The following is a 23,857-nucleotide window of genomic DNA, read 5'->3' as shown; positions in this document are numbered from 1 at the left end:
TCATTGTAAATAATATTTACAGGGGGCTTTCCTATTGGTTGAATATAGAAAAATAGAGGCGGGATTTGTGCAGAATGCAGATCGAAGTGGAACCAACGTCGAAGTGGTTGTTGGATTATTCGCGGCCTGACGGATTGTTTTATGTTAAGGACAGGGAAACGTAACTTTACAAAGTATGTATTATTGCTTATACATATTATTACTCTAGGCCGAAGCAACTACAAAGTCGCCATATTTTAAAACGGTCGGCAAAGTGTGTGAAAATGACTTGAGAGAGCTCCATGTTTCCAGTGTGAAGCTAGCTAGCTAGCTAGCTAGCTACTGTTAGCTAATAAACACTCAAGACGCAAACGTCTGTTAGCTACAGTTAGCCTAACATTAAACGTTAGAATCGTTAATGCATAACGTATGAAACGTTTATTAAGGTGTATATCATGTGCACTTTACTTAATATGACTTTGCATAGACCTAAAACAATCACTGACTTCAGCATAAACAACTTATATAAATGTGTCTCTTGATAGCTAGCTAAGACTGTGCCTAAATGCGCCCTTTGCTCTCTTCCATGAAATGTTGATGTACCTAGTCAGGCCCCACACGTGGAGCCTCTTCCACGGGGGCAGCGTTCATTCAGCTGGATGTTCAGTTTCCCCCAATGAACTGTTGAGTGACTCAATCATCTGCTGTCGCATCATGTCCATGGTGACAGCAAGAGGAGTCACGTTAAAACCTTGTAGGTCAATATGCAAAACCTTTGATGGTGGTCTTTCCTCTCCAGGATGAAAGCTATGGTCTAGAGCTCCATTGTGAAGAAAGAACACAAACGGGAAACCAGGAAGCTAGAAATATTTCTGTGTGGCCATGGCCTACTCAAACTACAGCAACCTGAGCAGGGCTCAGCTCACCTTTGAGTATCTGCACACAAACTCGTAAGTACTGACATGCTGGCAACTAATATGTGCATATTAACTTGGTACTACACATAATTATGCTGGGGAATATCACAGATCAGCAATTAGATATACATTATACAACACATTACACCTTTAACCATCATTCGTGTCAATGTTTTTGAAGGTTCAGACTGAAAGGCTTACAACAGATCAACGCCCACATTACAGATACACCTTAACTCTATTAATATCTGTTACACAGTCTACATAACATGTAGCTTGTACTGATGATAATGTCTGGTAAAGCCTTATAATCAGTTCAATTAAGAAGAAAATATGTATCCATGTAATTTTGGCAGTTTGAAAAATAATAGTCTCTTAGTCTCACATATGACTGTTATGTCATATGTGAAATGTATATTAACTAACATTTCTAAAATCCACTCTGTCAGTGTGTTTAACAAGCAAAGATGGAACCAACGTGCTTTATCTTGTCATTAATAGAACAAGTAGACTAATCGTTTTTTCGCGAACAGATCGGTCCATGGTTGAATAGGTTGTGGTGCCCCGGTCAACAAAGTCAGGAACATGGCAGTTAACACATCCTGGGCTCATTTCCAAATCCACTGCTATGGGATTATGCACTGGAAGGGTTTACCCAAAGTACTCAAACAATAGTGCTTTATTAGGTGTTTGGAATAGCTGATGAGCTTGTGGTGTGCACATTACATATGGAGTAAACATTAGAAATAAATCAAAATAATAATGAAATGCTCTTGGAACCGGAAGCTGTATACTAACTCTGTTTGAGTGTAGCTTATACTCAACAGCTGGTTTGCATAAATGCATATCTCTTCATACACTTGAGACAAATACAGGTTGTATAACAAATGCATGCAGAATAATAATATGGATATCTGTATCAGGGGCAACAGTTTGTCTTTACCAGCTGGTCCTGCTATATCAACTGAAATCCTTCTTCACTGTCTGTTTTCAGGACGACCCACGAGTTCTTGTTTGGAGCCTTAGCCGAGCTTGTGGACAATTCAAGGTGCAGAAAGAACATTCAATGGTGGACACATTATGACTGATATCGTTCTTATTAAGTAAAATATCTCACAGTTGCTTTATTTCCTTCACAGAGATGCAAATGCCACACGAATAGACATCTACACAGGTACACCTGAGAATAATAGTTTACACAGTGAAGCATGCACAATTATTCTTTGCTCACTTTACATGTGGTTTTCCTTTTCACAGACAAAAGGCCCGAGCTGCGGGGCGGCTACATGCTGTGTTTTCTGGATGACGGTGTTGGAATGGACCCTTGTAAGCGCTAATTTATTCAATCACTAAAAGCATCTTTTTATGATAAAAGGTGTTTTGTTGTCGGAGTCTTGTAAGGTTTTCCGATGATGTTCTGCATGTCTTTTATTTGAAACATGATGAATATATATTTTATTAGATGAGTCAACTCACGTGATCCAGTTTGGGAAGTCAAGCAAAAGGTCCCATGAGTCCACTCAGATTGGCCAGTATGGAAACGGACTGAAATCGTAAGACGTTCTCTGCTTCTGTTTGAATATGACATGTTACATTTGGTACATTTAGTATTTGAACAATTTTTTAACATCGTTAAAAATGTTTTTGTTTTCCCAGCGGCTCTATGAGGATCGGGAAAGACTTCATCTTGTTCACGAAAAAGGGCAATAAGCTCACTTGCCTCTTCATGTCGAGGACTTTTCACGAAGAGGAGGGACTGGACGAGGTCAGAGTCAACTTTTAGATAGAGCTGTTGAATGGCGGTCGTCAATTTGAATAGCTCTATGTACTAGTTTAGCTTTGCTTGTTACTGTTCTGTATTACATTGCCTGTTCAGGCTTCAAGAGATAATTATTTACCGCCATTTTCATCCACTTTTGACAAGCAGAGTGAGTTGTTCTTCCATCTTTGATCATTCACTTTAATGGACTGGGAACAAACTGGTTTCATTATCATGTTTTACTACATTTTCTTGTTCTCTATTTCTTCCTCTACATTTACTCAGTCTGTAAAATTACTGTATAATATGTCATTAATTGATGAAATAACTGTATTTAAGTCCTTTTGAATACTTGATTCAAACTTATTTGGGTACCAATTTCACTTTTCATCTCAAGCTTCTCTTAACTTAACCTTTTGATCCTCTCTTCAGGTGATCGTGCCTCTTCCCTCCTGGGATCTGAAAACCAAGGAACCGCTGACCTCTGACCCCGAGAAGTACGCCATAGAGACGGAGCTGATCTACAAATACTCACCTTTTAAAAGTGAACAGCAGCTGATGGAGCAGTTCAACAAAATAGAAAGTAGCAGTGGTAAGCAAATGAATGTTTGTGAAGAGAACAGTTGTGTGGGAAATGATTTGTCTTGTGTCTATATCAACACATTACATTCTTTATATACAATTTGAATAAGCTTTGGTTTTTGTGAATGACGTGGTTGCTCTGTATTGCAGTGCTTACTTTAGTGTTGTGCTTTGTTGAAAGGCACTCTTGTGATCGTCTATAATCTGAAGCTGGACCACAGAGAGCCAGAGCTGGATGTAGAGACGGATCACCAGGACATACTGATGGCTGGGACTCCTGTTGAAGGAGTGTAAGTGACTCCATTGAACCGGGCAATCACTAACCCATGGTGAAAGGAATTGTATTTTGTATTGATAGGACATTTAATGAGTGTTAATGGCCGCACTCTTTCCTCCCGCACAGGAAGCCGGAGAGGAGGTCCTTCAGGGCGTACGCTGCTGTTTTGTACATTGACCCACGCATGAGGATTTATATCCAGGGACATAAAGTCAGGACTAAGAGACTGTCCTGCTGTTTGTATAAACCGAGGTAAAATGATAACTCACTTGCACTGTGTCTGTTAACCACAGCGGTCTAGTGACAACACTTTAATCCACCTTCTTGTTTTGTTGATAGGGTTTATAAATACACATCGACTCGTTTCAAAACTCGTGCCGAGCAAGAAGTGAAGAAAGCGGATCACCTGGCTAAGATTTGTGAGATAGGGGTGAAATGGGACTTGTATTTACATTTTAGTTTTGTGACTCCCGTGCTAATCAGTTACGACTTTGGTTATTTATTTCAGCGGAGGAGAAAGCCAGAGAGGCGGAGAGTAAGCAGATGGCTCTGGAGACCAGACTAGGAGACGACCTGTCAAAAGATTCACGGGTAAGCAGAAGGGGATAATTTTAGTTTATGGCGCGTGTCCATACCATGTTTGTATACAAATATGATTGTTATTTGAAACCCCTGCCTTAATGTGAGGTTGTTAACGTTTGTTCCTCCGTCTTTTCTTCCTCTAGGCAATCCTTCGAAAGGTTCAAGATTCAGCCATGATGCTTCGACGGGACTGTGACATGAAGAAAAGGATTCTCGAAGCCAAACAGAAGTATGATAGACAACATTGTGAAACATTATACATTGCTGTGTATATTGAATATTCCTTTGTGAATATGTGTTCTGTATTTTCATGGAAATTATAAAGAATGGTAACTACAGGGGATCCGTGGGGTCTTAAAGTATTAAAATTGATAAATCAATTTAGCGAAAATTAAGGCTATTATAAAGTATTAAACGGCATTTTCCAAGGTATTACATTTTGTAGCTTGTTTTCAGTAAGTATATGAATTGTCCAAAGAGGTTGTATTCTACAGTCTGCCTGAATGTAGTCATTGCGTAGGTGTGTAGTGTGATTCTGTGTAGTTTATTTATGGCATCCCCGTGTGAGGTAAAGTGTGTCGCCAATGTAACCGGTTAAAACTCAAAGTGGCAATAAGGTCTTAAAATGTATGGAAAGGGTCTTAAAAAAGGTCTTAAAAGGTATTCCATTTGACTTCAGGATTCCTGCATATACCCTGAACTAGAAAGAATATCCCAACACAACACCTTTTTTAAAATAGCGTTATTTCTGAGCTTTCTCTATTTCCTATCTGTGTCCAACACTTTCTTGTTCTTCAGAGCGCTAAAGGAGCCCAAGGAGTTGAACTTTATATTCGGAGTGAACATTGGTCAGAGAGACCTGGATGGGATGTTTGTGTACAACTGCTCTCGTCTCATCAAGATGTACGAGAAGACAGGGCCTCAGCTGGAGGGAGGCATGTGAGTAACATCGAGCAGAGTTTGAAAAGTGACAATGTTTGATAATAAAGATAAATATTTTACACTTATGTGATTTGTGTGTTTTAGGGCCTGTGGAGGTGTGGTTGGAGTAGTGGATGTCCCGTATTTAATTCTAGAGCCTACTCACAACAAACAGGACTTTGCAGATGCCAAAGAGTATCGACATTTACTGAAATCCATGGGGGAACATTTAGCTCAGTACTGGAAGGACACTAACATTGGTGAGTTTCTCTGAAATGTGGGTTTTTCATTTGCCACCAACACTGGACATGCACAATAATCATTTACCAGTTTAGGTCATAGCTTCCTCCCTACAGCCTAACACTGCCCTCCCAATAAGTGCCCGACTGATACGGGGTTTTCAATGGCCGATTTTTTGAGAAGGAGAGAGAGAGTAAATGTCCACAAGTCATCTAAAAAAAAAAAACGTTGTTAAACCAAAAAAAGCTAATTGGTAAGAAATATAAATATATTTGAACTTGCATAAATGAATGAATGTTCATGTATTTGCTTTATTTCTTTTTAATAAATGAATTTGCAGTATGAAATGCTGAGCGTCTGTTTGTTATGCAGCTCAGAAAGGCATAGTGAAGTTCTGGGATGAGTTCGGATATCTGTCGGCCAGCTGGTCCGCACCCCCGTCATCAGAGCCGAGATACAAGAGGCGTCGGGCCATGGAGATACCGCTTACTATCCAGTGTGGTAAGTTACACATCAATACACACACCAAACTCACACACTGTCTCGTCAAGCGTACTTACTGCCACATCCTACACTGACTCTGACTCTGCAATTTATCTTCAGATAAATGTTTAAAGTGGAGAACGCTGCCATTCCAGATGGATGCTGTGGACAAACGCTACCCAGACAGCTGGGTGTGTCTCATGAACCCCGACAGCAACCAGGACAGGTGGGCAGAGTGGGGTTTCACAGGATATGTCTTTAAAGTTGTAATGCATTGTTCATGTTACATGTGTATTGCATGCCAAGGTTGTTGCTGTTTATCAATCAATGTAGTGTTCCTACGAGCTAAACAAAGTGTGCGTTTTCTGTTATTAGGTGCGATGCTTCTGAACAGAAACATAATTTGCCATGTGGTGTTCTGAAGAAAGACAAGCTGACGGGTGAAGTCAAGCAAAAAGAGCTGGCAGAGAAAATCAAACTGCAGCAGGAGAAACTCGAGGCCTTGCAGGTATTTAATCAGTGCCTCTCTTTTCAGCGCTCTCTGTTTTATCTACATCAGGAAACAATTGATTGTATTTTCTCTGACCAGAAAACCAGCACCATCAAATCTGCAGCGGATATAAAGAAGCTGCCTCTGGATGCCAGCATGAAACCCTCCGAGGGTTCCTCTCAGGTACAAACTCCCCTTACTGGGCTTCCTTTCGGGTTTGAATTCAAAGTCATTTCATGCCTTTATTTGATTCGGTCATAGTTGAGATGTGAGGCATTGACCATCATTAGTATTTTCATTATGTTTTATTTTCATACTGGGGATATCAATTGAAATACGAGCAATAACACACAAGTAATAACATTCCCGGTAAAATAAGTTTGCACAGATGTCTAATTTATGAAAAAAATGTTAAAGATTGAATGATCAACAACCCAATTTGATCAAAGCATTAATATATAAATTCCTCTTTAACGTCTAATCGCATACATTATAAAAAAGATTTCTTCACAGTAATACAATTATTTTTGTGTGCTTCTCATGTTTTTGATTTAGGCAACCAGGTCTTCTGAGAGGTCCATAACGCGGGCCCGCTCCCCCCCGCTTCCAGCTCATCTAAAGGGCGGCCCCCCATCTCGTGCCTCTCCTCAGCGCCCCACCCGATCACCTGCTCCGCCACCACCAAATAAAGTCGAACCATCCAGGTCCAGAGCTGCAGCAGCAAAACCTCCTCCACCTGCAGCCAAGCCTGTACCAAAAGCTACTGCCAAAACCCCCCCGCCCACCCGCAGCTCCCGGGTAAGATTCATGTTTCAGGCAACGCTCACCACAGAAAGAACAGCTTCTACCCCTGAGCCACCAGGCTGCTCAACCAACAGCCCTAAGAGACAACTCTTAATTACCAAACTCAAATGCACTTTCTAACTTCTTTTTTTTAACGCACTCTAAAGATTTTACGCCATTGCTTCTCTATTTATTCGGCCCTGTATGATTGTTTACGTTCATCTGCCATACCGAGCCCCGGCATTAAACGGGCCCCGGGGCTGAATTATTAAAGACCGTAGTACCGTTAAGCTCCGACGTTATCGGTCTTTTTATCGGTACTGGAGACAAGTAAAAAATATGTCATATGTATTATTGCTACATAAACATTATATTGCAGTTTTAGTGTCGCCAACTCCGTTTCTAACATGCAAAATGCGTCTATGATTATTTTCGATCTTTCCGAGATCTCTCTCCCCCGTCTGTGTGCGAGGGGGCGGGGCAGTTTACACACACAGCTGCTACATGCAGCAACACACACGGCAGAGATGGCGAGGAGAACTAAGCGCTCCAAGGTGTGGTTAAACTTTACCCGTCTCGATGCTCGTTGCCAAAAGTGCAATAAGAGTTTAGCATGTAAGGGCGGTAACGAGCAATTTGTCTAAACATTTAGCAAAAGTGCTCCACATCCAGACGGAGGAATGCACCGGGTTCGACTGTCTTTCTAGTAGCTCTGCAGCCCCGTCCACGAGGAACGTTTCCACGTCAGGTCTTATTATGTATGCTAGCAGCAACACACAGAGTTAACTCAATTATACAACATGGGTTAATGATTAGAGGTAACGGAGTTATTTATTTTTGTTAAAGTTTCAGCTATTCTGTTTACAATTCTGTCATCAGATTATTTAATACGATTTGTTAAAACATTGTTGTTGTTTTTTATGTGAAATATTATGTATTTCATTTAAATAAAAAGCAATGTTAGTTTTGTTCACAATTTGTTTGGTTAGTTTACCTTCTTTTTTTTCTCCAAAAGAACCGATAAAAATACCGTTAAAAGACCGGATCGATAAGCGGTATCGATAAAAGTAGTAGTACCGTTAAAACCTTAACGATACCCATCCCTAGCCATACTGGCGTGTTTTTATTGTTCGTCTAAAAACTCGCTGTATATTTTTGTACAACGACAACAAAGGCTTTCTATTCGATTTGTAAAAACCACAAAGTACCAATGGAAGGTTTTGTTGCTGGTCGTACAAGTGAATGTTAAATTCTGATATCTCTCTCCTGACAGACACCAGCCAAAGCATCACCAGTCAAAGCAACAGCTGCTGTACAACGCAAGAGAGTCATAACGGTGGTCGACAGTGAGGATGAGGAGGAGGAAGAGGAAGAAGAAGAAGAGGAGGAGGAGGAGAAGGATGAGGATGATGACAGTGAGGTGGAGAGTGAAGAAGAACCGCGGACAAAGAAATCCAAGATGGCGGCAGCAGCAGCAGCTGGTAACCGTGGGAAAGTGATGGAGAAGTCCTTGCCTCCCAAACGTGGCAAGTTGGACGAGGTAAACACACAACAGACTTTGCTTGTAGCTCAAAGGTCTGTACACCTTTATCTAAAGAATATAAAATTACACCTTTTGCAAAGCTACGCAAACATTCAGGTCATACCTCATAAAGTGAATCACCCTGTGTGCATCAGTGTTGTGAAGGACTCGCCTTTAGGCAGCGAGGAAATGAAGAGGACAGATCCTAGGAGCCTGAAATTAGCAGCATTGGGGCAGTTTGATTAAAGTTTTCATCCATTACAGATAAGCGTGTCACACATTTAGAGCGTAAAGACTAATGTGTACCTACACAGGGGGTCCGCGGGGTCTTTAAAAAAGTATTAAAAGTTGATAAATCAATTTAGCGAAAGTTAAGGCTATTAAAAAGTATTAAACGGCATTTTCCAAGGTATTACATTTTGTAGCTTGTTTTCAATAAGTATATAAATGGTCCAGAGAGGTTGTATTCTACAGTCTGCCTGAATGTAATCATTGCGTAGGTGTGTAGTGTGATTGTGTGTAGTTTATTTATGGCATCCCGTTGGATTGGACGTCATGTGAACAGGACATCGCACGCTCACTGCTTGATAGCGCGCGAAGGTCCGTTTACGCCGGTTGTTAAACAACATCATTATGGGGAATGCAAGTAGTAGGAAGGATAATCAATACTGTATATAGTAAACGTGAGGTAAAGTGAGCTGCCAATGTAACTGTAAAAGGTCTTAAAGGTCTTAAAAGGTATTACATTTGACTTCAGGATTCCTGCACATGTGTATGAGAATGGCATTCATTTATTTTTTTATAGGATTATGTGACTTTTACTTATCTCTCCAGATCAGTGAGAAAACTGAAAAAATCAAATGGGTTAATTTCCTTCCCAAAGTATTTGTGTATAAGGAAGAAAACCTCCAAACAGACCATACTCTCGACCTTGCAGGTTAAAACCCTCTCCGAGCCCGAGAAGAAAGGACTTTCTTCTCCTTTACAACAAAAGCCAACCACATCGACCTCTATTCCTGAATCCATTTCCATGCAGCGGCATGGCGCTAAAGCAAAGGTAGCTTTGTTCGGTCCCTCTCTACTACCCTTTAATCAAGCCGGGCTGCCGCTGTTCTCATAACCTCTAACTATAATGAATTAACCTTTCAGCTGTTATGGGTACTGTCGGATTATCACTCTCTCTTCTCACAATCATCTCTTTCCCTCTAACAACTACTATCAAGCATGACACCCTCACCCACTGCCTGCAGTCAAACTGGGTCTTTAACTTCCTTCTTTAAAGCCCCTGTCACACTGTCCCGAAATTGACACCAGATGGACACACGATAAAGGAAATGTTCAAATTCGGCTCTGGCCGTAATAACATCAGGCCATTCGTGAGGGCATCTTAAGCCATCGTATGACCGCTGGTGGAATTTTTCAGGCTCCAGCAGCAACTTCGTGAGCGGTGGCAAAATCTTTGGCATGCCAAAAAATTGCCGAAGGACCTTGCGAAGGTTCATTTTCGTGTTGAATTCGTGTGTCCATTTTGCCCTTCGTAAGGCACTCGTGAGGGCATCTTGTCAAATCGTGTCATCTTCGTGTGATCATCGGTGCCATCGGGCATTTTTCGCCTCACGAAGACAATACGAAGGAAACAAGAAGCTGCCCGATTGTCCTAGGAAGGCCACACGACTACGTAAACCCTCGCAATGCCGTCGTGTAGCCATCGTATTATAGTACGATGACATCGAGATTGCATTTACTGCACAACAAAATCATGTAAACATATTATGTAAATAGCCCGATTTGTGTTCTGTGAAACTGAAAAGGATATTACATTGTTTTTGTTACATTCGTTGCAGTTGTATGTCTTAAATGTAATTTAGGTTAACTTCCTGTTTTATTTAGATGCTTTTATTTTGAAGGCGAGTTTACGCTGTTGACAGGACGTTGTTGGAAACAACATGACGGAGATAAGTAATATCTTCTAATCTACATATACAGACGGAGAAAGTGAAGAATAAAGTGTATGTTTAAATGATGGCACCCGCCGAAGAGGCACAAGCTCTTACGTTGAGTCTCTGGATACATTCTAAATCATCAGTAAAGTCTACGAGCATATTTTCGTGTGTGGTTCGGGTGCCATCGTGTGGCCTTCTGTAGGCATCGTACTTGCTTCGGCTGTTGACCAAGTTCGGGGCCATCTTCGTGCGAAATTCACAATTCCATCTTCGTGTGTCCATCTGGTGTCAATTTCGGGACAGTGTGATGCGGGCTTAACAGGATGCAAATATTTTCTTTTAACCTTTCTTTTCAGTAAACACTTTATTTCACTGCAGCGGGATTTACGATTGTCTTCTTTTGTGCAGGCCTCGGAGAAGCCCCTACAGGAGGAAACGGGGGACAACACAAAAAATGCTCAGAAAGGTGAGTTTATTGTCTGACCTACACCAACAATGCATGGAGTGATCAGCAGGCGATCAGTCTTATTTAGTCATATCAAAGCAACACACACATCCTGTCAGTGGTGTGGAGTTCTTCATTCTGCTTAGAGATGATTAGCCATGTAAGAACAGCTTCACACACAAAGAAAGTCCCGTAACTTGGTGCCGTTTTGGATTAGATGGGAGTTATTTAAAGTCATTGAAATGTTGTGTATGCTGTCAATTGTAGTTCTTAAAAAGAAAACAAATCAGATTCTGCAAAAATAAAAATCTGACTTAAGAAATCAGCCAAGAAAGCAAATAGTATCACTAATAAAACAAAAAATATAACCTGATATAAGAATGTCTACCTGGGTTTATTTGTCTACAGATAAAGGGCTGCTGGTTGAAGTACGTGTCAATAAGGAGTGGTACACCGGCAAAGTCATTGCTGTGGAGGTGAACAAACAGAGCTTTCGCTGGAAAGTGAAGTTTGACTATGTACCTAGAAACACTCCTAAAGACAGATGGTGAGACTCTTAAGCTGCATTCAGGGCACATGCTGGTGACTTTGTCAGATTACTAATTTCCTATATGGGTATGTTTGTGTCTGTGAAGGGTGTTCAAGGGAAGTGATGATGTCCGGTTGATGCGGCCGCCATCTCCAATCTCTCAGACCCCTGACACCCAGCAGGAGGCAGAGAAGGGGCCGGCCCCCATGGAGCCCGACACCACCCAGCCAGGCACCAGCCGGGAGGTGACCGATAGTCTGGTTACCATGCTGAGGTGAGCTGGTTACAATGAACTGGTGTTACCATGTTTAAAGGAGGACCGCCACTCTCTTAGTACTGTGGCTTGATCTCTGAGCCCTCTGTGTTTCCAGGACCATGCTGCGTTACTTCTTCCCTCCTGCTTTTCGGATCCCAAAGGACGACGTTAACAGCATGTCGGCTGAGGAGTTGGTGGCCTTTCCTTTGGTAAGATAACTAACGCTTGAATATATTCATAAGTGTTGGTGCTTTATATTATTTATTATTACACCATTTACTTTCTAGCTGTTTTGTTTATATTAAATTGATCATTATTTAAGGTGTATATTTTAGTTAATTAAAGTCATTCTTATGCTTTTAGGCGATAATATGCTTTTTTTTTACCAGGAAAAGCACAGGTCAAAGGAGAAGTCGTTTGGTCTGTTTGCATTTTGGGATATTGGAACAAAGAGTAAATAAAATGCACCAAAAACTAATTCTTGCCTTGGAAAATGGAATATTATTTCCTGCGTGAGATTTGCGTTCTGTTGCCTCGGCAGCAGTTTGAGTTATAAAATATCTGTTCATTTTCACCCTAACACTAAGAGTCAGATTTAGATTTTTTTTTTTACATATTTTTAATCAATAAATTGTTGTGGTTTGCCACATGCAGTGTGGTTAAGATATTAAAATAAATAAAATGCTGAGAGAAGCAATATTGTATCTGCAGTAGGGATGTGCATCTCCATCACTGAGGCCGATGCGATGCGCATCTCGATACGTTGCCACGATACCATACATTAACGATACATTTGAAACACCAGGCGATGCGATACGATACGATTCACCCCTGTTGCGATACAGTTCGATACGATTTGATTCAACATTATGCGATTCGGTGCAATACGATGCGATTCAACACTATGCAAAAATAATGATACTTCAATATGGTACGACAGAGGATTTTTGTTATTCCTTATATGCAGCAAAATCATACATAACACAAAAGTGCTTTACCATATTTGGTACTGCACATCCCCATCATGCCGTTTATTTTTTACCTTTAAAGCTCTCCAGAGTACAGTACAATTGTATAACACCTCACAGTTAAACAATGTAAGGATGCAGTGCTCATGATTAACAAATAACAGCTACCATGGTGCCATGCCCATACAGCTGCCAGCCTGATGTGCTTAACACTCATAGGCTAAACTCACCAGTGGGTTCTATAACAATAAAGAATATAAATAACCTTTCCAAACAGGTATTTCATAACTGCTTATAGTAAGGAAGACATTTAAATTATTATTGGCCTTCACAGGCTGCTGTAAAACTAAAACCACCTCTCTCTGACAGAACACCTCACTGAGTGATTGAACTCATTATGTCTAACTTTCAGGTTTCTCTTCAGCCGCAGACCGCCCATGTCGCCTCTTTATGTGCGTCGCAAGTTCCTCGTACTACTTGTGTACTTTAAAGCGGCTCGGCATCGTTAACAATTTGCGAGCGATTTTTCAAGTTGACTGTAGTATATAGTGCCGCGCACATATACCATCAGGACGTTACTGATGGGGTGCGGCTGCAGAGTGATACTGTGTGTATGCAAGCCCGCATCTAGGACGGATCTATGTATCATGGCTGTAGACCCTGTTAAGTAATAAAGATACCTCATTACAAAGGTCTACGGATACCTTATACTCTCCATGACCTGCGGTCAACTATATAGCATAAAGGATATTACACCGTCTTTCTGAACAATCCGAAGTGTTGCCAAACGTTTATTTGTAGGTATTTTTCGGTGCGCTGTGTTTCTCTTTCTCCTCAACTTCCGTGTGTGTTGATAACTGAGACTCTCGGCCTCCGTAGTGGCGAAGCAAATATCAAAGATCGTCTCTGCTGAGCGTTGACAAGATGAGGGGATTTTATATGAATGAATCGGTTTTTTTACCGATGCAAAGACGCTACGCAATCGATGCATCGCGAGTTCAACCCAAACTGTAGCCGATGGCACTCTTTCAACCGGTGCACTCGCATCTTGAACGTTTATTGCCGGTGCACCGATGCGAATCGGTGAATCTTAACATCTCTATCTGCAAGAGGAATTGATTTCCTTCAGCAACATTAGCATAGAGCTGCTTTCACACCTCTGTGCAGCACATGCCCTAACGACTGCCTGCCTGCAAAGCATTCTCCAAAAGAGCAATGCATTCTGGTAAATAGGATGCTGACAGTGTGGTGCTTCTTCAAATGTCATAATGGGTTTCTGGTGAGAGTGCAAGTTAAGGTCACTGTAAATATTTGAAACCAGGTCCAGTTTTTCTTCTGGTTGTACTTACTGTTGCTAGTGCAATTTTGCACAACCCCAGCATTATCACAACCTCCATTGCTCCTTTTCTTCTTCCTTCTGCCGCCTCCTTCTCCATCCACGATGCCCTTCACGTTTTATTCTACTTTACTTTAGCGACAGTTGTGAAAGCCCCTTAATGAATATTACAGTTCTGGGAATGTGTTGATTTGTTCTTACTATTCTTTTTATTATTTCCTCCTGCTTTTCAGAAAGATTATTTCCAGCAGTATGAATCAGGTCTGCAGTCTTTGTGCAACTCGTACCAGAGCAGAGCTGACGCCAGAGCCAAAGCTGTTGAAGAGAAGAGCAACAGCAATGAGGTGAAACTGAAGGAGGCGGACGAGAAATTACAGAAACTACGAACAAACATTGTAGCACTCCTGCAAAAAGTTCAAGAGGTAAGTCTGCTTCGCCTGGTCCGAGAAACAGGACATCCAGATCTTCAAATAGTTTGACAAAATGTATCTTTCTATCAAATACAATCGTTGTTGTATAATTGTCAATGTTTTGCAGTTACTAATATTGCTTTTTTACACTTTTAGGACATTGATATAAACACAGACGACGAGCTGGACGCCTACATAGCGGACCTTCTGACCAAGGGGGATTGCAAGAAGACCTGAGAGAGAAGAGTCCATGCACATAAACAGGCAGTTTTTCATACAGCCATTACCTGCTGACGGCTCTGTAAGACTCGTGCTTATCGTGCAGAGGTTGGGTGTCACGAGTTTGATCTTTGAGTTTGGGCAGGTTCTCTGGTGTTTCTACAGTGTTCGGTATCCTGTGGTTTTATCTTAAGTTCTTTTTATATCCTGCTGTATCTGTTAATCTATGTTAAGCCATCTTATCTTGATTGAAATATTGTATGTAGGTTTACAAGACATGTATGCTCTCTTTATATAGTCGGCTAAAGCTGTTGACAAACTGTTCCTCGTTGGTTCATCGTCAGGTGAGATTTGGAAGTGACTGGGTTGCGCTCTGCACATGCAGCCTGTAGTTTTAACTTTTATTTTTATACACTATAACACTGAAGTGTTTCCCATTACCTTTTACATCCTGGTCCAACGAGGGAACAGGTTAATATTTTACGGTTGGGTGCTGTTCCTCACCATTAACGAGAACTACTTACTGGGTTTTATCAGTATGATTATTCCCTCATTTCCCTCCCACATTCAAACTGACTGTTTCTGTGTTTTATTTTGAAGAAAAAAGTAATCTCACTCGGAATGCGAAAGTTGTGTGTTCATAATAATGTGCCTGTGCCCTTCCCTTTTGAACAGATTTTTAACATGTCATGGAAATGTTTTATCAAACTGTGCTATGCTTTCAGTCTTTTTGTTCTGATTGGAACAAATGATTCTGTATTTTTGACAAATCTTTACCTAGAACAATAAAACCGGTTCCGCAACACCTCATGATGAATCGATGTTTGTTATTGTTCATATGTCTGTATGTGTGAAAATAACAATACATTTAGGACTTCAGTAAAAAGTCAAAATCAGTTAATCAATTATCGGTTTCCATTAATACAATCTTAAAGGTTGAGGTGGGTGGAGTTTGTATTTTTTGAAACATAATTTAACTGTAATTATAATTGTAACAATCTTGATTATAACGGGAAATCTTCTTGCATTAGATAGTTAACTGTTTAACTACTCAATACTGTGAGCTCTATAAACGAAATTCCCTTTTAAATAAGTGGAAGTCTCTGAAGGATCTTACGAACTGTGTAAATATATCTAAACTATCCGCATACCACTTTAAATGTTATGTTTTTGGAACAGGACTTTTATTTTGAAGGGGAGAGTGGAGGCAGCTGTGGGGAATGTAAACAGTGCTGGACACTCAAGCTTCAGGTAAAATAATATTTTTCTTGCATCTATGAAGCTCATAATTCAACATGCAGACGATTTGCTGTTTTGAAGCATTCCACAATGTGAAAAGGCTAAAACTGATGGTCTTGACACGGTATTTAAGCTGTTCGCTTGTTATTTTACAGAGCTCGGGTCACTTCGGGCTACGAAGTTGACGATGTAAACATACACAGTTTGACAAAGAACAGCTAAGCTTAGCAGCGTGCTAACTGTATTAAACATTATACTATGATTAAGTCAGATAAAATACAATTACTCAGAAGCGAATATCTGCATAAAAAGGGCTGCGGAGTCGAGTGGAGTGAACTTTGACCCACTTTAATGATCCTCAGTCATCATGGAGGCACCTCATAACATTGCTTTCAGTTTAATGTTGCTTGAAAATGATTTCAAACCATAGCCATGGGAACATGATTCAATTGGGGGGTGCTGTGGGGATGACACCATGGCCGGTTCTGACCAATTTGCTGCCCTATAGGCAAGATTATAGCTGGCAATGAAAAACCGCTATAAAAGACCAATACACTACAAAAAGAGAAACATATTGACATGGTGGACAGCTTATATAAAAAGGCTTCAAATTGATTTAGTATTATAACATGTTTTAATTGGGGGTTGGACTTCACATCCTCTAGGGCTAGGCGGGTCCGGGGGTGTCCCCCGGGAATTTTTTTTTAACATTTTATAGTAAAATGCTTCAATCTGGTGCAATTTGAGGGCCCAATTACTAGAGACTGATCTAGGGGGTACAAACTCTAAACACACATATGAAAAAGATCGTTTTGCATTTTCTTAATCAATAAGTATGTGAACATTTACAATAACCTACCATAGCCAATAACAAATAAATGTAACTTATTTTATTTTTGTTGTTCATTCATATCTTATTTTACCAGTTAACATTTATTTATTTATGCATTTTTAAATCTCTCCAGTTGTAAAACGATATGTTTGGTTTACTCTCCTAGAGTATACATTGCAATGATTCAAACCTGTTTTATTTATCCTAATAATTATAAAGGAGTGCTTGGAAATATTTGTTTACATAAATTGTGATCAAAACGTTTGAGACTCACTGAGATAACTTAGACTAAAGTGAACTATCTAACCTTCAGAGTCCTTTACCTCAATGAGCCTCTCAGTCTGACAGGACAGAACTCTCCCTCCACAATATTGTAAGAAACAGCTTCTTATATCCGTGAGCGCAGCAGAAGCTAACAACATCCCCGCCGGTACGGTGCACCCCCTCTCTATCTCTCTCACTTTGGCTGTGAGCTGCGGGCGCCTGATAAAGCCAACATCCCCCACTTTCATCACTACAGCGCCCATCGTACAGGGCAAATGGAAAATATAACCGGGGTGAAAAGGGTGTTATCTTTACTTAATTATGAAGTTGTGTTGTCGTTTTTTTTGGATTATATTTGTATTATATCTGTGGAACTGCAGATCCCCTGTCGATCCACCAGGGGGTACTGCAGCACCCTCAGCACCCCTACTTCCCACGCCATGTTTCAAATTAATTATATAATACTGTGCCTGTATGTGGCACGTCTAGATATCTCTTGAATCGATTTCTTCTTCAGCTCTCTTGTATTAGTTAAAAAACAAACAATCAATTCAAGATTCATTTTAGACTCAAAGAATAGCATAGCACAAATAAAATATAGACTAAAACCAGAGCCATGTAGGCCTATCCTTTAATTACAAAAAACAGAGAGTGTATGATTACTGACTGAATTAAAGGGTTTTGGTCATTTGAAGTATTGTTATTTTTGGAAGAAATGTATTAAAATTGAATAACACTAACGTGAAATAATGTAAAAAACAACAAAAAAAAACAAAGAATACGACCCCAATGTTCTGCAATAACACAACGCCTTTATTGTAAGTTGCTTTGGATAAAAGTGTGAGCTAAATTAAATGTATTGTACTATATTGTCATGTTTCCTCCCCTCACCCTGCAGGTCCTGAGTCATGTCGGTGTGCTCAGCCCTCCTGAGCCGGCGTGTGGCTGGAGGCGGCTGCAGGTCGCTGTGTGCTGTTTCCTCCATCTCTCATGCACATAAGATCAGCCAGGTTAGCAAGAAGATCTGATGAGGACCACTGTGGGAGGAGACAGGGAACCTGCCGTTCTCCAGAGCAAAGATAGGATCCTTCATCCAGGAAAGACCCGTTCTGAAGAACCCGTTTCTAGAGGATGCTTTGCTGAGAGGATACCTGAGGAGACACCTGCCACACGAGGTGAGAAGAGCGCACAGCTGGGCCTTCAACAGCTGGAAATATTACTATCAAATTAACTTCAAGATTCAAAGGCTTTATTGGCTTTATTATTGCACAATAACTACAGTGTTAGATATGGCAATGGAAGTCTTAAGTCCCAGGCTCCTCCAACAATGCAGCATAATAAGACATAAAACAATAAAACGAATGTATAAAACCAATAAAATAGTGTAAGAACAGACAGTAGATATACATGTAAAACTTAATTCAGGGTCTTTAGGTCTTGTCCATAATCTATGTGACTCTTTTGGTTTACAGGCAGCTTTTTCAGATTTGTGTGCATTTGGAGAGCGTGTGGCCAATGAGGTGGACGAGTGGGGCAGAGAGTGTGAGATCACCCCCCCACGGTTGGTGCACTTTGATCCCTGGGGGCGAAGAGTTGACCACATCGTGACCTCCTCCGCCTGGAAACGCATGAAAGACCTCTCGGCACAGGAAGGCCTGGTCGCCATTGGCTATGAGAGGTCATTCGGCGAGTGGAGGTAGTTTTAGATTTCCCTTTCACTTTAGCTCACTTTCTAATTAATTATATAATAAGAAAAGTTTTTAATGAGAACCTGAGATCAATATGTGTGTGTGTTTGTGTTTCAGCCGTGTGTACCAAATGAGCAAGTTGTACATCTTCTCTCCGTCCTCTGGTCTCTACACCTGTCCTCTGGCCATGACTGACGGAGCTGCTAAAGTCATCCAGGTGTGATAGAAAATCAAGATAAAACTGAATCATTAAATTATGTTTACAATACTTAACATTTACAAACAATTTAGAAGCCAATTATTGCTGATGGGAAGTGTCCTAAGTTATGTGAACACAAAGCCTTTTTTCATGTTTGTTTTTTTACAAAAGCACATGTAAGATGAAGGGAAACTCCACATGTGTTGCTGTGTCCAAGATTCAATCCATAATTCTTGTTTTAACCTGATGTTTTCCCTTTTTTTTTGTAAAATATTGAGTGATTTTTCTTGTTGTGTATGTGAAGTCCATCGGTGTTTCATGGCCGGTAGATGAAGCCTACAGCTCGTTTGACCACTCGTCAGCCTGAGCGTTTCTGGACGTCTGGACAGTGGATGACGGAGAGACAGGGAGGATCTGACGTGGGTCAGTACTGATGTTCATCAGTGTCTTACATGAACAATATCAGCTTCAGCTTGCAGATACAAAAGGCTAGAGTGTAATATTTAAAAAACACTAGATATTTTATTGTTACTCTATCGACGTGGAATAAAGTACCTAAAACCTAGTACCATACTATACACTAAAGTACCTAGTGGTGTTACAATTCTGCATTAAAATGTATCAAAATGACAAGATCTTTTTCATATATTTCCTTGAGTTGTATTCTCTTACATTATCCCAACATTTTTGGAAAAAAAATGTAAGCACAGAGCAAATTATTAATATGAATCCAGGTCACAGTCTGTTCTTTTTTGCTGCCCTGTGTTGTGATGCCTCATGAGTTTCCTCTCCCCATCTTCCCTCTCCTCAGGCAGCGGCACAGAGACGGTGGCTGCTCCCCAGGCGGACGGTTCTTACAAACTTCACGGCTTCAAGTGGTTCACCTCGGCAACAGACGCAGACATGACTCTGACTCTGGCCAGAGAGCAGGACAGATCAGGAGCTACCACACCAGTAATGCTGACATCCTCTTGTATCAGCCATACACTCAATGACTTACAAAGTGAATGTATTGCCCTTACAGTTAGTTTGTGTGCTCTGTTTCTGTCCTACAGGGCAGCCGGGGTTTGTCGTTGTTCTACGCCGAGGTGAGCAGAGGTGAGGATGGACGACTGAAGGGGATCGAGGTTCAGAGACTGAAGGACAAGCTGGGCACAAGACAGATGCCGACTGCTGAGTTACTGCTGGACGGCCTGCAGGCACACAGGGTCAGCTACACATCATGTCTTTTTAAAGGTCTCCTATTGTAAAACGTTTGATTTCCATGTCTCTTAAAGTAAGTATAAGCTGTAGATTCCTCCTCTGGTCTTTGCATATAATGATTAACGCCTGTGAGCCTGACATTTGTATATTTAAGCTTAAAAAGAGGAAATACAATATTATGTATTGCATTGACACGTGTAATCATTGTTGAGGCAGCTACAGCAAGGACATCTCTCTAATTGTTCCCCTGAGCCAAGCCACTCATTTAGAGACATATTCAGGGAATCAGGAAAACATATTCAAATATATTTGTATTGTTATATGTTCAGAGTTTAAGGCTTTTCTGCCAACAGCACAGGGTCTCTCCATCGTCTCATACGTTCCTCTGTTAAGACAGTCTGCTGATTACATGTTTTAGACTAAATAAATGTCAAAGAACTTGATTCCTTTATTTCCTCTCTAAAATACAGATCTCAGAGGAAGGGAGAGGTGTAGCCTCCATAGCTAACATGCTGACGATAACCCAGGATACACAACAGCATCTCTGCAGCAGCCGCAATGAGGAGGCAAGACTCATAATACTGCACTGCATCCTGCGCTGATTCCTACAAAACAACACGCCATCGAAAGCTTATTATGTATAGGTGTGTGTGTGTGTGTGTGTGTGTGTGTGTGTGTGTGTGTGTGTGTCGGGTGTGTGTGTGTGTGTGTGTGTGTGTGTGTGTGTGTGGTGTGTGTGTGTGTGTGTGTGTGTGTGTGTGTGTGTGTGTGTGTGTTCACAGGGTCGTCCAGTTAGCTGGGGACTCTGCCCACTCGCCGCACTGCCCTTTGGAAAGCTTCTCAAAGATCACCCGCTACACATGCAGACTCTCGCCAGGATGGAGGTGAGCTGGGCTGGCTGATGCCTAAACAAATGACCCACTGTATACAAACTCTCCCGTCATACCACACACACGTTTGCTCTGGCTGTGGACAGGTGGAGACCCGTGGAGCGTTCCTTCTGAGTGATGGATGTGTGTCGTCTGCTGGGCACGAGAGGAGAGCGGCGTGGCGACTGAGCTCGATTGCACATCTGCTGCGTCTGCTCACTCCTGTGGGTCAAACTGTACACATGGGAAGCAGGTGCGCCGACCTGTTCAGTCTGCTATCTTGTTATCTGTGAGTCATCTCGCCGTTTGAAAGCAACCCTTACTGTCTTCGTTTCGTCTCAGGCGGTGGCTGTCGGTGTCGGAGGGTTTGGAAAGCTTCGGTGGACAGGGGCTACATTGAGGTATACCGGGCCTGCCTGGACTACTCCGCGATGCACAGGTGAGGTCAACTAGAGCTTTCACTGATAGGTCCACTAATCAATAAAAAGTTAAAGGAGGTTTTTCATGCAATCATGGCAGAGAATGCTGTTTTTTTATTATGAGTGTTATATTATTTAAAAAATGAATATCTTTGGGGTTAAAAACCAGACATTTGAGAACATCTTTGACTTTGAGAAGCTTGCATAGAAATGTTTTAAATTGTCCACCATTGTATTGACAAAACGATTGATCCTGGAAAAAAAGGCATAATATTAAAAAGATTCTCTCCTTTTTTCTCAGGTGTTGAGTATATGGGAAGGTACCACAAATGTCCTGTCTCTGGACGTGCTGCGCTGCGTGGCTCGTAGCTCAGGAATGGTTTCTTGACGCTTTCTTCACCCACGCCAAGGTAAGGGTTCAGGAAACAGCCCCATTTAAACAAGTTCAGTAACTCATCTGTGGACAGACTTGAACTGGAATATGATCTTGTTTTCTTCTCCTTGTAGTTCCCTGCTTGCAGGAGCATCGAGTGTTTCCTCCTTGAGCCCGGCGGTGACAGCAGTGGACACTGCTCTCTCGGAACTGAAGGACTTTGTTCAGGTTGCAGCTACTCGAGAACCCGGCTACCTGGAACTGGCAGCCAGAGACCTGGCTTTCAGCTTCGCTCGCATCTACACAGGTAGGTAACATTACCTTTGTCGTTAGAATAGTAATCCCACATTAGTCATCATGCATCAATGTTAAATATGTGTAGTTATTCTCAGAAAGTCAAAGTCATTATATATTGACTTTTGGTTATTTTAATAATACAAAGACAAGTGCTATCAGGAAGTATGGTGTGAAATGGTCAATGGACTTCAGTTCTGTTTACTGGTTAATTGTACATTAGAATCTTCTCTGTTACGCAAACATTATGGTATGTAGATACCCTAAATAGGTAACATTTTTTAAAAGTTTTAAATGCTAACAGGTGCCCTTCTCATTGACCATGCATCTTGGAAAGAAGCTTCTTCATCTGACACCTATGCCAGCTCTCAGGTAAAACATGAATCAAAGTTTACATTTACAATTCTTTCAGGTTTAATAAAAAAACAAATACAACACCATTTCTATTTCCCTCCTCAGATGGTGTGAACAGGACTTGTGTCCTGTGTCGACTCAGCAGGCGAGAGGCTGCTATGATCCCAGCACGGCACCACTGGATGCTGCACTCGTGTATGACCGGCCGACACAAAGCTGAACGTTCACTGATAATGGAATAAACTCACTCTGATTAATTAGTCATTTACTGTATCCCAGATTTATTGTATTTTGTAGCTGATTGAGAACATGTTTTATGTTTATGTTTTTAAAGATCTAAAACCCACTTCTGTACAGCAGCACGGCAATCAAACAGTAATTGAGTTTCTAATGCCATATGATCCTTTGTAATGGGATTTGGTGGTATTTTCGATATTTACTGTTTAGTATTTGAAATATATATTTTTTTGTTTGTAATAAATGTGAAATATGAATGTACAACATTTGCAGTTTACACCTTTTTTGGAGGTCTGGAGGCTATGTAATTGTGAAGTGGATGAGTTGAACATGACCCTGGGCATTTCACCATCACATTCAAGAACTCTGTTTTAAACCACAATCCCTGTCTGCTTGCATAACTTCCTGCTGTTAATGCACTCAGTGTATCAGTTATTCTGAAGTGTTATTGTTATGCATTGAGCTCAATATGAAATATCCATAACATATGCCATTAGTCATCAGTTTACTAAATGGTAAAAAAAATGGGTCACTTATGAAAAAAGGTTGAAACACCCAAACTGGAGCACGGGTCAGAAGCGTCAGAGCAGGAGGGAGTTCAAGTTCAACAAACATGCTGCTTTCAAGTGTTGGAAAAATTGTGATCTCCAGAACGATGAGAAATGTGTTCACTTTGTAGTTTTGAACAATTAAATACATCAGGAAACTATTTTAAATTGTACAAAAGTTAATTATCTGGTATGTGTACTGTTTCATTGTGCCAAACTCTATTGTATAAAAAAAGGTGCATAAGCAATGCCTACAATTGATGTAGGGCAGGAAACGTATTTTTGGAAATATAAAAATAAGGTCCCGTTAAACATATACTCTCGATGAATAATGTATTTTAATTGTATTTTGAATGTTATATTTTTAGAATACATTTTTTATGTATTGCAATATTGATCCAAGATTCAAAGGCTTTATTGTCATGCAAAGTAGCTACAGTGTAGACATGGCAATGGAAATATAAAGTCCGAGGCTCCTCCACAATGCAACATAATATATTATAGACATTACATTTCTTTTACAAATTTAAAAAACATAAAATAGTGCAAGAAAAAAGAGTAGAATAAAATAGTGCAAGATTATTTTTGTAAGACCAATGAGCAAGTAATGCAGAGGAATTAAACCTTATACCTGTCCAAAATACAATGGGCTAAAATGGTACGTGAACAAGTAAATGCAGGAGTCTATATACATGTA

The 23,857-nt window shown here is 40.8% G+C and overlaps 1 protein-coding gene and 1 pseudogene across 1 annotated transcript; both read left to right on the top strand.

The window, feature by feature from the left end:
- Positions 1-60: 60 nt before the first annotated feature.
- Positions 61-14,659, top strand: morc2 (MORC family CW-type zinc finger 2). Its single transcript, XM_034091373.2, has 28 exons — positions 61-173; positions 779-929; positions 1,891-1,944; positions 2,036-2,070; positions 2,154-2,222; positions 2,359-2,449; positions 2,553-2,661; positions 3,088-3,247; positions 3,419-3,527; positions 3,641-3,766; positions 3,854-3,933; positions 4,023-4,105; positions 4,240-4,325; positions 4,895-5,035; positions 5,123-5,277; positions 5,630-5,758; positions 5,861-5,966; positions 6,116-6,248; positions 6,330-6,413; positions 6,786-7,028; positions 8,287-8,553; positions 9,473-9,592; positions 10,887-10,944; positions 11,332-11,470; positions 11,559-11,726; positions 11,824-11,917; positions 14,246-14,434; positions 14,579-14,659. The coding sequence occupies exons 2-28, from the start codon at positions 862-864 to the stop codon at positions 14,657-14,659; spliced, it is 3,177 nt and encodes a 1,058-aa protein (XP_033947264.1). The 5' UTR covers positions 61-173; positions 779-861.
- A 1,257-nt stretch (positions 14,660-15,916) lies between these two features.
- Positions 15,917-23,454, top strand: LOC117453193 (acyl-CoA dehydrogenase family member 11-like; annotated as a pseudogene).
- The last annotated feature ends 403 nt before the right edge of the window (positions 23,455-23,857 follow it).

Source organism: Pseudochaenichthys georgianus, chromosome 9 (genome assembly GCF_902827115.2).
Source record: "Pseudochaenichthys georgianus chromosome 9, fPseGeo1.2, whole genome shotgun sequence".
Classification (NCBI taxonomy): Eukaryota; Metazoa; Chordata; class Actinopteri; order Perciformes; family Channichthyidae; genus Pseudochaenichthys; species Pseudochaenichthys georgianus.
This window is presented reverse-complemented; position numbering and strand designations above follow the sequence as displayed.